This window comes from Condylostylus longicornis, unplaced genomic scaffold (genome assembly GCF_029603195.1).
Source record: "Condylostylus longicornis isolate FDR11 unplaced genomic scaffold, ASM2960319v2 ptg000001l, whole genome shotgun sequence".
NCBI lineage: Eukaryota > Metazoa > Arthropoda > Insecta > Diptera > Dolichopodidae > Condylostylus > Condylostylus longicornis.
This window is the reverse complement of record NW_026577970.1, coordinates 7,036,942-7,052,380: the sequence shown is the minus strand read 5'-3', so window position 1 is coordinate 7,052,380 and position 15,439 is coordinate 7,036,942. Positions and strand designations below refer to the sequence as shown.

The 15,439-nt window shown below is 23.8% G+C and overlaps 1 protein-coding gene across 1 annotated transcript in view; it reads left to right on the top strand.

Annotated features, from left to right (window-relative positions):
* The first annotated feature begins 6,549 nt into the window (after positions 1-6,549).
* Positions 6,550-15,439, top strand: part of LOC129608613 (apoptosis-stimulating of p53 protein 1) — a 90,344-nt gene continuing 81,454 nt past the window's right edge. The window contains exons 1-2 of the mRNA XM_055520283.1: positions 6,550-6,839; positions 10,939-11,206. Coding sequence (XP_055376258.1) covers positions 6,699-6,839; positions 10,939-11,206 — 409 coding nt within the window. The 5' untranslated portion in view covers positions 6,550-6,698. The remainder of the gene's footprint in view (positions 6,840-10,938; positions 11,207-15,439) is intronic.

Genomic DNA, 15,439 nt, shown 5'->3' with positions numbered 1-15,439 from the left:
TATTAAATTCTTAGAATAATTTATTCCATAAGTAAAAAAAAATGATTTTTAAAAAATTTTCCACAAAAATTAAAAAATATTTTCATTGGTATTAAAAAAAAACAACAGAAGCAAACAAAAAAAACTAAAAGGACCTTCTGTGCTCAATATTTTTCCATAGAACCCAGAGTTTTTTTTCTTTTTTATTTTAAATTATAATAAGTATGAAAAATTAATTAAGGTTATAAAATAAATCATGAAATTTATTAGAAGAAAATTTCTAAAATGAGAATTTTTCTTTAATAAATTTAAATTGTCAATTTTTTTTTTACCAAAAACTTAATTTCAAATAAAATTTTTAGAGAAAATTATTGAAAAGAGTTGAATGTTTTCATACTTTATGCGGAATTTAATATTTGCCTGTATGAATAAAAAAAACTATAAGTTGTTGGTTTTATCTTAGGATCGGTGACAAAGTAATTTTTTTTTGAGTATTTTAAAATCTTAACAAAAATTAGTTGCTGATTCAATTATAGTGATTCTCCGCATGGAGCCATCTCGATATAGAAAATTCGATTTAATTAAAATTGAAATAATTTCTCCTAGACAAAAATTATGTGTAAATCTCGTTTCCAGGCATTTTGATTAAAGTTGTAAATTTTCGATTTTAAAAGCTACTTTAAAGTGAGAGATTACTACTTATATATGATGAGCGATATAGCTTTAAACTTATATGCATATAGCTATACTGAACGATTCTATAATAGCGTCAATATGAGAGACATGCTCCAACCATTTTAATTACTTTCTCAAAATTTTTAAAGGCAAAAACACCTTTTGCATCAAATTTATCCAAAGAGAATTTACAAAATAAAAATTGAGCCCGGTTAGTTGTGGTACAGTATAGTAGCCATAAACAAAATTTACGTCATGCAAATTGAATAAGTAATTGAAAATACAGTAATTGAACAGTTCTAACAAAAATAATTTGAAAATTTAATTTTCTACTACATTAGGCTTTTCTTCATATTGTAGATTGTAGATTATTGAAGAAAGATATGGGTAGAGAAATTCACCCCCTTCGACCACCGTTGCCAGACATCAGTTATTGTAGTCCTCCCGTATCCCACTTATACTATCTCTGTCTAAGGTAAATACTCGGAAATATTCAATCTCGGGGAGTTGAACGCGAGATCCGCAATACTGAAAAAGTTTCGCTCAAACCATCTGCACCTCTTGGCGATTAGAGCAGAATAGTCACACAAAATATATATGACCGTTTCCTCATCACCCACACCACAGAATCTGCACAAAAGTCCGATTTTTCCAGTTTGTACAAAGATTATATTTCACAGGAATCACCTAGTTTCGCGCTATCCCAAGCGGTTTTGGGGAAACCAGCATGGAATTCTTTTACACATAAAATAAACGATATTTAACATGTTTTCATTCTTAAAGGTACTTTTTTATTCTCCAATAATTTTTCTTTTATAATTAAAAACACTCTTAACTTTCTGCATCATTTAACATTTACTTATGACAGTTTAACACACTTATTCTCTGTTTTCTCATTAGTAGGAAATATTTTTGTTTTGCTAAAGAGAAAAAGCTACTGCGCAATATAAACGATTCTTTTTTCATTAAAGTGCGTATTTACAGTCTGTTAAATTTGATTTTTAACACCTTGTCTTTTATCTTAATTTTTTATCATTTTAATTTCCTTTGAAATGTACAACATAAAAATTAATAAAAAAAAAAAAAAAACGTTTTATTGAAAGAAAAAATGAAACGGAAATTTTTATTTTCTAACGGAAAAAAAAATTTTTTTTTCTATTTCGTAGAGTAGTATAACATTTTTGTAATTTTTCATTTTATTTCTTGGTTTTCTTGTGTTCACAAATCAAAAAATTAAATTTCCTGTTTAAATAATTATGAATTAAGTTTTATTATAAAAAATATTTTTCAATTAAGAAATTTGCTACAAAACAAATTATATAATGTGGAAACAAGAGAAAATTAGTCTTAAGTCAATTGAAAAACTTAATTAAATTGAAAGTTGGAGTATAAAAGGAAACTTGGCTCAGATAATTGATTTTCCAAGCAAATTGCCAATTATATTTTTGTCCTGTTATTGAAGCATTCAATTTAATTAAAATTTCATTTTCGATTAACAAGAAGAGTGTGTTAGAATCAATCTTTACGAAAACTGAAACTGGCTGAAATTATTTTAGTAATAAAGTGCAATTTCATAATAAAATGTAATTTCATTCTTAAAAACGTACACAAATTTTTGTGTCAAGCATTTACAGGTATTATGTACTTCATAAATAGAGTGTTTGGTCATTTAGGACGAAAAATGAATAGCTCAGGTTATTAATGCTTCAAATGTCTGCGGACCTATTACCACATCTTATTTTAAAATTTCGAATATTTTAATTCCGAATTTCATTACATTTTTCGAATGATTTCTGAATTTTATTACATATTCGTAATTCCGATGTTACATATTCGTATCTGAATAGTATTCATCATATTTTATATTAGTAAAATTTCTATTAATTTTGGAAACGACTAATTTTTGTCTGAATTTTAAAATTAAAAAAAAACATGATTTTATCAAAGGTTTTTTTTATTCAAATTCCAAAACGATATCTTTGGATTTGAACGACATAAAATTCATTTACATTGAATTTGTGACTATACATACCATTGCGTTCTTATCCCAAAATATCTAACCCTCCTTTAATGTATTCATAAACCAAAATTATCTTAATTTAATAATTATATAATTTGTTTCTTAAATTTCTTTAATATTTTAATAGAATCTTCCAAAAACAAAAAAAAAAATAAAACGTATTCGAAATTTTAACCATGACAAATTGTTACCAAAAAAATTTTATTAAATTTGGAAATAATCACTATGAAGCTTCAAAAGATACGTAAAATGTTTAGCCTCATTCCCTTCATTTTAATCTTATTCAAAAAAAATCAAAGAAAATTGCGTCTTTTATTGCAATATTATGCAATTTTTATCATTCTTTCCATTACTTTAGTTTCCACTGCCTCTTTTGGCAAGGACGCTTATAACATACTTTAAAAAAAAAAAGAAACATAAGAAAAACCAAATCAGCAATCAAAAAGTAAAATTTTATCGTTTCCATAATAGGTGGAAAATTAGTCTGAGACTTGATAAATTTCACGTTTCAATTTTTTTATATTTCAATTTCCAAATTTCAATTTGACTGTACTTAGACTTTATCTTAGGAAATGAAGACACAAAAAAAATGTGAAAAGATACAATAAAAGAAATAATAATAAAATTTTAAGATAAATTTTTTAGGTATTATTTTACTGTTATACTATAATTATTTTTGTATGGCAGTATAACTTTCGAGAATAAGATAATTGAATTTCTCAATTTAAAATTTCGTTTGTAATGGATTTTGTTCATAATACTTTATTTGTGAAATATATGTTTATTAAATCAAACATTAAGAAAAACTAAGGAAATATTGTAATTGTAGACCTCTAAATTTAATTTAATCTCTCACATTGAATTAGTTGAGAAATATGAGTAGTATAGATATGCTGATTCTATTCATAGTTTATTCATATAAAAATTCACTTATATTCATAGTTTTTTTATATAAAAAACCACAAAAATTAGCTCGTATAAGAACACGTAGTGTTGACGTCACTTCCTGGCACAGAATCAGCATATCTATACTACTAAAATGATTATCTGAGAAAAAGAAATGAAAATTTCAGATTCTTTCTCGTACAATTTAATAAAATGTTATTTTAATTTTAATTTCTTGGTTTCGAATTTTATTAAACATTTTACGATACTAAATAATATTAAGATTAATAATTTTATGATTAATAAATAATTTTACGATTAATAAATAAAAATTAAAATGGAACGATCTCATCAAGAATCTCGTTAATGTAGTTATTTCAACAAGACCAAGTTTTAGTTGCATTTTTTGTAATTTAAAATTTAATTATTAGTATTACCAGCTCCCAAAATTTTTACGATATAATATTATATTATAAATCAGCATTATGATTAAATTTCAAAACACTTAACAATTATTGTATATATTTTTCTCTTGAACACATTTGAATTCAAATAAACTTGTATAACAGATAATTTTTTCCCAAAAGTTGAATGGTTCAACTTTTTGAAATTCTTTAATTTTATTTTTTTTGTTTCTTTCATTTAAATTCCTATTATAAAAGTATAATCCCGTAATGGTTATCTCTTATATTTTCCTACAATATTCGGTATAGTAGAAACAAAAGAAACAAATTCGAAAAGTTCAGAACCTTAATAAGTACTTACCAAATATTCATAAGTATTGTTGCTTCACCCACTGTTTTTTTAGCTTAAATTTTCTCTTACTTTTATAATCTTATCTTCTAAGTTTATTTTTTATTGAAATTTTTTTTTTATGGTTTTGAAAGATGCTACTTCTGGCTTAATAGTAGTTATTATAAAAGTTTTTTTGTTTGTACTTTTTGTGAAATAAAAATAAACAAATAAGTGCAATTTAAATAGTGTATGCAAAAATAAATAAAACCATAAAGAAGAAGAGAGAAAAATCTCAGATTTAATGATATGCTGTTAATGTTACCCAAGAAAAAGGTACTGTAAATTATAACAGCGGTCGATGGTTTTTTTTTATTTTTACTCTTGTTTTGTTGAATTTAAATTAAAAAAATATTTGTTTTTTTTTTTTTTATAAAGCAGTTAAAAGTGTTATACGAGTATATATTTCTGTTTGGTAATTATAAATTTGGTACGTTAATTATGTAAGAGAAACTGTAAATTGCTTTCATTGCTATACGATAATATAAAAAATTTAAATTCTCAAGTGCTACTTAAATTTAAGGTAATTTTTAAAGTTTTTTGGGGTATTACGGTAAACTCGTAAATTTTTTTATAATTACATATTTAGTCATTTTATTTATTGATCTTAAAAAATTCCCTTAAACTTGGTTTATTTTATTCCAAAATACAAAAAGAAAATGTGGCAATTAAATATTTTATGGGGATTTTTAACAATTTCACATAAATTATAATAATTAAAATTTTTTTAGTTTAATTTCTTAAACAAAAGGTAATTTAAATTTGTTTTTTTATAATTCAATCGTCAGCAAGTATTTTTTATTATAAACTAATTATCGCCATACTTATTGTATATAATTAATTATTTTTTTTTATTTTTACAACTTTAAAAAAGTTACGAGTATATTTTAAAAATTTATTTTTAATTAATAGTTTTATCAAGTTTAAAGCAATTTAACATTATCGTTTTAAGAGTAATAATTACAGTCGGTGGTTGCTGTTTTTCAGCAGAAACGATATACAATCAGTAAAATGCATTTATTACATTTGCAAGGTGCTACAATTTTTACTTTTCTTACTTTTGCATTTTGGATCCATAAATACTTTACCTATCTTTATTAGCAAATTACCTATTATGTTTATAATTACCTATTGCTTTTGCTCATACACTATTTTTAAAAAGTGAGAACGTAATCAAAATTGTTTAGAACCTTATTATGCACATATTCTGTTCTTTTCAGTTGTGTTCTGCTGTTTTCTGTGAGAAAAATAAAATGAGTAATTCCTTGATTGCTTAACACAATGAGATCTTATTTCTAAGGGTACAATTTGAAAACGGCAAATATATAAGTTGAAAATCTTAACAAAACACGATGAGGCTGTGGGAACACAAGCTTTAACCGATATATAAGCTACAAAGAAAAAAAAAATTAAGTACCACCTAATTTTTTAATAGGCAAAGTTATTGTAATAAAAAACATTAAGTATGACTGAAAAAATTCAATTAGTATGTTTTAGGAGGCGCAATTTCCATTTTTACGTAATAAAAAATATATAACTGCGATTAAAGAATTAGGAAATTTAATTCAATAAATGAGAGAGTTTTGAGTATAAATTCAGTAATAGATTTTATTTTCACCCGATGACTGGGGGGGACGATATATGTACCGATTAGTGTGTATAATTAAGCGTAATTATGAATAATATTGATTATACTCAGCGCCAGATCCTACCATACATGAAAAGCAAGCATGTGCAGGCGCTCAATTATTATAAACAATATACAATGTTTATTGTATATTGTGCATTGCTTTAAAAACCGAGACGAATTAGGACCCGGCCTGATTATACTGCATAACAAACATTAGTAATAAATTATTAATAATATTATTTTTACTGCTTTATTACAGAAAAATTTTTCTTATTAAGAATTCTTCAAATTGATATTATATATTGTTTATATACTTACATAATAATTACCATATTATTATTTTTCTAATTTTACAGTGGAATATAAAATGTGTTCAACAATATTTTATATTAAATAAAATAATCATTATTTATATACAAGTTTAAAGAATCATCAAAATAACAATTAAAACTATATTATAATAACTGTTATACAAAATTATAATAAAAGGAAAGACTATAAGTGAAAAAATAATTAATGATTATTTTTAAAAAAATTAATATTACGAATTTATAATTAAAAAAAAAAATCCATGCTAATATTAAAATTAATATTTAAAATTTATTTAATCTAAATTAATCAAAAATATAATAAAATTATTATAACAATATTAATAACTGTTATATTAAAAATAAAAATATAATTGTTATATTGTAAAAAGAAAAAAATATAACAATAATGTTAGCTTGTGTATGTCGACCCGTTACAGGGTCATTGCCAAAACACCCGGCATCTGTGATGCCAATAGATAGATCAAATTCTTCAGTTGTTACAAGTGAACCAAGAATAGGTAGTTTAAATTCAGCATTAAGATCAAAGGTAACCCTATATTTTGAAGTCTTATGTGTATATGATAAAAAAAAAAGGAATAATCGATTTTTAAACAAATTAATCGAGTGTTTAAAAATTTGAATATTTTAAAGTGGATTTATGAAACCATAAATTGGGGAGAATGGAAACAAATCAATCACGTGATTTGTTTCCATTCCCTACTTTGAAAAATGATTAATAAATTACCGATTATTCCTTTTTATTTTAGACATCAATTCATTTAATCGCTTGAACATTATTGATTCGCTTCTTCATAATTATTTCAACATAAACAAGCCAAAATGTATTTTAATTATGGATTTAAATAATTTTATATTGAATTCTATCTTAAATTTTATAGATTGTAAATGGCATGATATAATATTATTTTTAAAAACAAAAATTCTTAAATTTTATTCAATTTTTTTAATTTAATTTTAAAGAAAATTTTTGCTTATTGCTACCATATTTTGTAAATATAAAATGCATGTGCTATAATTGAATTTTATTTAAAATAGTTTCCCAAAAAATCATCATCAATATTTTTATGAATTAGAGTCATTTAATTTCTGCATTACTATTATTGTCCTATTTTACAGTTTCAGCTACAATATTTCATTGATATATGAAAATCACTGTGAATATTCTACGTTATATTAACAGCTTACTGGCCGCTGCCCATTTTATATTTTATATTTTTTTTGAAACGACAAGACGTAAGGGGATCAACTCTTAAACATTATGATATTTACATTCTTGTTACAAATAAGTAGTAGAATATAGTAGTGATTTATAATAGCTTTTAATTAGTAAAATGAAATTACACTAAGCGAAAACCATGAAAACAAAAATTAGTTTATATACATAGAGTAAACAATTTAATGAATAGGCAACTTTAGGAATGACAACATGTTTTATTATTAAGATGAATTCTTTGGTACGTCATATTAAGACGCTCTCACTTATCTCATGAACGTTCATCTCCTCATCTGAAAGTTTTAAATAAAATTTTAAATCATTTTGAGTATAAAATGACATTTTCAAAATCCTCCACGATAAAGTTGAAGTTGATTCAACCAATTCAGAGAGAGAAAAAAATTGTGAGGGAATTATAGAAAATGAGAGAAATTCAAATTTTCATATAAAATATTCGCATTACTTCGGTGCACGTACCACCATTGACGAACCAATGAATTCATCTTAGAGGTGTACCATCGGTTAAGTGCTGTTAAATTTCACTAATTAACAGTTCTAAAAATGGCATTATGTTTTTATTATTAGGTATATCACTTGTCAAGTATTGCTAATGGTAGTCTTACGTAAAAAGCAAATATTTAAAAATATTTCGTTAAGCGATAGGAATAAACTTACGATAACCGAAATAAAGTCGGAAAAAAAATTTATCGAAATTACATAAAAAGCTGTTCAGTTATGCGAAGGAAACCTTTACTGTAATATTGCTCATTGCCAAAAATTCATTTTATTCAGAAATTTAAAATTTCATTCATTTTTCAAACTTCAAATAGATTATTTTTTATACCATGTTTATTTAAATATATAATATATATGTAAATGTGTGTATAGAAAAATTTATTGTTTGTAAAATCACAATTTCGTTTATTATTTTCCAATTACATTTTGATAGTATAACAATTGAGAGAAAAATTATATCAAAAGTTTTATTAGAATTTTTGTCCAAAAGTGTATGTATTGAAATTTTGTTGAATGTGTATTTTAATTGAATTTTCATTTTTTTACCATTTTATTTGATGAAAATATAATAAAGTTGTTAAGAAGTTTTGTTGTTTCATAATTGAAATTTATTTGAAAAATTGCATGATATTTTTTGTTTTATTTTCATATATGCATATTTTATTGTATAGTTACTTATTTTATTTATAAGTATATGAATTTTTTAAAATAAACTCTAAAATAATAAACAAAAAATGTAAAATAAATTTTAGTAAAAATAATTTGATTTTGATGTGAAAAAAAAGTTGGTTTTGAACACACAAGTAGTAGCACTGTGATGAAACAGTGAACAACTAATAAAACTCTCATACACAGAGCAGAATAACGAAAATTTTTATTAGAAATTTAATCGAAAATTTCAAAATAAGCCTATAGGCTTATTTTGAAATATAAATTTTAACTATATTCTGAAAATTTGTTTAAAATTAAGTGAAAGAGGAATGCTCAGAGTGTAGTAATGTATCATATTTGGAAGTTCAAATAGAAAATATAGAATTTAAGAAAAAAACTATTAAATTTATGAGTTGAATAAAGCCACTTCCTTATTGATTATTAATTGAACGCTAAAATGTAATAATGTTTATAGTAAATAATTTGAATGCAAATGAAAACTTGGATACTGTTCAAACAAGATCTTATAACTTTTATAGAGTATTATAGGAAACACCTTCTAATACAACACAAGATAAGACCCTCTAATCCTTTTTAAAATATTTTCTATAATCAATAGAAAAAACCTAGGAAATCCATATATTTAGCAATTGTTCTACAATATTTTGGAAAATAAAGTTTCTTTCTTTTAATTTACAGTCTACAAATTTATATAATGAATAGTAATGATTAATACTAATTGCGGTTTAATACGAATTTATACTTCTCCAAATTATTTTAAAATTTTAAGAAAGAGAGATAGGCAGTTTTCTATATTATATACGCCCATGAGATTTCTGTAATTTTTTAAATTTTTTTCTATTACAAAACTGCTATTCCAAATCATGAAAATTTTCCTGTAATTCTATTTGTAAATGATTATTTCTTAATAGCCTTATTCCCAAATATAAGAGATCATTTATACAAATATATATAGCTGCCAATACTGACAAATAATACATTTTGCAATCAAGCAGAGCCGAAAGATTTGAAGAATCATCTCAATTAGGTAGTATGAGAAATATTGATTAATTTTTTATATAAATACTCTCAATTTAGTTTTTACGTACAAGCAGTGTTGGGATAATTTAGTCGAATAAATTGTACTAGATTAGGCCATTTTATGCCAAATTTCAAAAACTTGGTGATTTAAAGGTGTTCGATTAAAAAACAAATAATTTTTTTTTATTATTTAATTTACAATTTATGTAGATATGTAAATAAATGAAACAATCTTTTTAGTTTTAATAATCAAAGTAAGAAATGAAAATTTTAAAAAATTCGAATCAGTGGCAATTGTTGAATAAAATTTGCGATTCAAATATCCAAACACTGCGTATAAGTTCTCTTGCTTCTTAATGTAATATAAAAATTAATTAACAATTACTATTGGAGTGTGGCTAAGGTCATAATTATTGTTACTATCGTGTTTTATTATTACATCTATAAAAAATTCGCAGTACAGAAGCAGTTACTGCATGAATAATTAAATATTATAAAATTATATTTAATTATTCATTATCATAATATTACAAAATTATAAAAATATTTTCTTTACATTGTAACCAGACAACAATATTTCATATATTATTCACTTCATTCATATGTTAAAAAAATTCATTTATTTTATATCATGTTAAAAATTTTTACTATTTTTATATTGCTACTTTGTAAAAAATCTCATAAACCTTAATATGGTTAATATTATCAAAATTACGAAAGATAATCCTGTTTTATAGTTCAACGTTCGCTACTAACAACAAACCAAACACAAGCATTGCATTCAAATATACACGCTTAATATAATAAGTGTTTATAAAAATAGTTATTATTGTTAAAATAATTTTATTTTTTACAATAATATTTGTAAATATTGTAATAATAGTATAGTTAGTTTTGTTACTTTTAATTTTATTATGCATAAATTTTCATTACAATGTTAATATTATAAGTAGGTTGTTACCTATATTTTTCACTTCCTACACTATATATACTTGATTTCATGTTTATTTTTATTTTTTGAAAAAAAAAAACTTAAAAAATCATTGTAATTTTATTACATTTTTAATTTATTATCATAAAAAATTAAAATTTAAATTTAATTTTTTATTACAATTATTCACCAAAAAAAAAAAAAATTTCATACAATAAAAGTTTTTTCTTAATTAAAATATACTAAATAGAATTTTTTGATTTTATTTTATAGGTGCCCGGCAGGCCATCACCTGCTGAATTAAGGGCAATGGCATTACGTCAACAACAACAAATTGATTCACAGCATCAGCTGTTAGCTGCCAAAGAACAACGTTTACGTTTCCTTAAAGCACAAGAAGCACGTGGTGCTGCTGCTGCTGCTGAAGGTGAACGATTACGTAGATTAAGAGAACGTGTTGAAGCTCAAGAATCAAAATTAAGACGTTTAAGAGCATTAAGGGGCCAAGTTGATTTACAAAAAACATATAACGTAACATTAAGTAAGTATATTTATTAAATTTTAAATAAATTTAATCTATGAAATTCAATTAGTCAAAATTTTTAATTAGAATTTCGAAGTTTTAAATATTCGAAAAAATTTAAGTAATTTTCCATATTCTTTTATAAGAAATTTGGAACACCACGAATTTATTATAAAATAGTAGATGAAAGAAGTTATTAATCAAATGTACTCCGATAGATGGTTATATTATATATTAAAACGAAAAATATATGTCTTTCATATTTAAAATTACCATATTACATTTTTCTCACAGGCAACAGAATTTCCATATACATAATAATATATGAGTAGCAGAGTGACGTAAAGTGATTTTATAACCTTAAAAATCTTTTTTTTTCTATAAAAAACAATAAAGCCATCTACTGGAATAAATACATATCTGTGATTACACACCACACCTTACTATAGACGAATCTACCTTAACCAACCCTTTCTATAGACTAGCATAATTGGCCAACTGCATATTATGTATGTCACTCTTGCAACTTTTTTTTTAGAATAACAACCATGAGACCGCATACATTTTGTCTAAGTTTCCTGTTGTAATCTTATACTCATCAATTTATGATACACTTATCAATATTATTTATATTTTACACTTGATAATAATTTATTATGTTATCACATACGGTATAATTTTATAAATGGCATCGTTTGTGCCATGACAGTAAATGCATACTCGTATTGTAATTCAATTTTTATCTCTGTGATTTTATACATAGAAAGTTTGAAATTTATCAGGTCATGTATGTGTGATACTAAAGTACAATTAAATTTATTGAATTCATTAATTCCTTTTCATATATGCCATTAAGATTAACTTTTTACAATCGTATACTTTTCAATAGTAGTTAAAATTACTTCTCCTATACAGTTGATCCTATACAGATAATTAAAATAGTCATTCTATGTTTATTAAATGTCAGATAGTTGAAGTTTTTTTTATCTCCAAAAAAATTTTTTTTTTATAATAGAATTAATTTTTTTCGTGTTAATTTTAAATTTTAATTTTATTTATGTTAAAATCGTGATCTACCAAAAAAAATATACAATAATAGTAAAATAATATGAAAATGAATGAATTAATTTATTAGAAATTTAATAATTAATTTCTATTTTATCTATTTAATCGCCCACGATTACCCTCTATTTTATCTTAAGAAATTAAATTTTTGTTGCTTTTAAGAAAATAAATTTTAAGCTTAATTTCATAAACTTTTAATTTTATAATCCTAAACTAATAAATTTAAGTATTATATAAGATTAATAATAAAAGTTATAAATATTAGATAAGTTTTTCAGCTTATTATTATGAAACCATGAAACTTATAGAGTGTAGAGACTGTCAATGAAAATTATTTTCTTAAAAAAAATTGCTTTAATAGTCAAAAACAGAACAGAAGAATATTGGCGTTCCTTTTCAACCCTATTAAATTAGATTTTTTGAATTAAAGATTAAAAATATCTTTTCTTAAGTGAATTTCTTTACAAAAAAAATATTTTAATATTTATGATGTATTAAATTCAAATCACAATAAAATAGTTTATGTGTTAAATTATAATTTTAGGGTTCGGTTGAAAAAAAATCCCGATTTTATGAATTATGAGATATTTTATATAGTTTGTAATTTATGTGAAATTAAAAATTTAAGGCCCACTCATTGTAGTTGTTTTTGTAAGCAAAAAATATTATCAAAGAAATTTTTTCCTCTCCGTGAATGAATAGTAAAATTTTCTGCGGTTTTGTCCGATTCCATTCGAATGAAACTAGAAATAGGTTACAAATATAGAAGTATTTTGAAAATTCATGTTTTACAAAATTTTTTCAGTCACATTGTAGCCTGATATCGTGCCAATGAAATTTTATCGTACCACTGACCACAACGCTCAACTACACTATTAAATGAAAAATTAAATACATATATTTGAACATTAAAAAATAAACACTAGTCTTTGCAATGTTTGCGATCGCTTAAAATTCAAAATAACTGGCAATACCTTTTTGAATAAATATGTATCTGAAAAAAAGAATGGTAAAAATTTTGCTTAATAAATAACAAAAGTGAGCAAATTTTGCTGTTAAATGTTTTTTACATAGCAACTTTTTAGTAAAGAATATGAAAAAAATTAATTTATTACTTTTACTCTCTCTGTCCGGCATATATCACAAAAATTCTACATTTTTCCAGATAGAAAGCTGAAATTTTACACACAATCCTTTGTGCATTTTCACTAGAAACTTCGCTATTTCTGTAGAAGAAAATTTTTATCTATTTCTTCTCCCGCCAAAGCCGTAAAAGTTCCATTTTTTGATTATTTATTGCATCGAAACGCTAAACAAATGATTTTTAAATTGTACTAACGCAATAAGGTAACAAAATGCTTCATTTCCGCAGAAAATCATAGCTACACATTAAAATGGCAAAATGGCCATTAAAATAATCGATTATATAAACCATTTTTTTAACATCGTTTTTCTCCTATACGGTAAACCTTAGAATTTCTGAAAAATTCTGAAACTTTAGCACCCCTTAAACACTGATAAATAATTTATTTCGTTGGAAGTATTTTTTTTCCAGTCTAAATCACCTCTTGAAATTCGGAAAATTTAAATTTTGGATGCCTTATATTTTTAGGAATGCAAGATTTCTTATTTTTCTACAAAATCAGAAAGCTAACAGTAAATGCCACACCATTAAAAAATTGTAATTATATTTGTTTTAACTGACAACCATTCAATTTAACCATTATGGTACCACTTCATTTACTATATTTTTTTTTTGCCTCATCCTAAATATATGCAATAAATTTACAAATTTGTTATATAAATGGAATAGAAGTACATAAATAATTTTTGGCTAAATTTTGATTTTGCCCTTAAATATCTCTGAAACAAAAAAAAGTCTTTCCAATTACTTAGAATCACTTAGAATTCCTTTAGCTTTAAAATGAGTATACAAAGTTTGCTTTACTTATTATGCTTTCCGAGTTATAAATAAAAATACAAAAAATTAGACGGTTTTCACATATTTCAACTTTGAAGCCCCATAACTCGAAGAGGAGGGCCCAAAAAGTAAAATGGCACTATGTGATTTTTGTTTGCCTGAAGTAATTCTATCGTGCTGTATTGGGAATAAAATTGAGTATCGGACACCCTGTATACAATTTTATAATTATTCAAAATTGATTTGTAGTATATAAACGTCAGTCATGTTGCCAAATATAGTGTTAAAAAATATCCTCTAAGTCAATACGTCATTAAATAATTTTTTAATATTAAATCAATTTCAGAAACACTCAATTATTGCTATTTTGCATTTCAAATCCAATAAAACAATAAAATATTTCAATAAATTTCAATTTCCTGGAAATTGTTAACAATAAATTCAATTTTATACAACCTTACAAATAAATTATTTTGTTCATTTGTGCAAAATATATTGACAGCTTCCAAAATTGATTTGATTCAAAAGTACTTTGTACATAATTCCCATTACTATAAAAGCATAATTGTTTAAACGTTTGGTAAATGCTGTAATTAACAAATTAGGTTGTTTTTGCAATTCCAGTTTGAAAAACAGCAAAAATTTAATTTATAACTTGTTTTCTTTTATTTTTCTTTATATAACTAGTTTAAATTGTTTTTAAAGTAAATTAAATAATAAAAAAAAAAAAGTTGTTGAACAGCATAGGAAAAAAAAAGTTTTTTTTTCAATAGAAGTTTTGCTTTATTGAAGAATATGCAATGCATTGTGTAGGTTTAGTATGGTTTTAATAGTTTTATAGATAGAAAATTTCCCTATCTCTCTTATAAACTACAAAAAATAAATCTGTGCCAGCATGAAAAACTTTCTTATGTTTAAACTTTTAATTTTTAGTTTAATTTAAAACTTTTCTTAAAGTTTTCCCTATATTTTTTTTATTTTCTTTGTAATTTGTTAAATGAATTTCATCTTTTAAGGATTCTGTTTGTTTAACTTTAAAATGCCGAGATTGAAAAATTCTATAACCAAAATTTGATCAAAAATTACTTTAATAAAATGTTTCAAATCAATTGACATTACTGTGCATCCATGTGCTTAGGTTTAAATTGGTCAATACCAAACATTTGAAAATCAAATAATTGAAATTAAGTTATATAGTAACTCCTTGAGTTGTATAATGCAGTAGCATTTGAGACCCATTGGGCAATTTACGCTTGCCTTGTCTG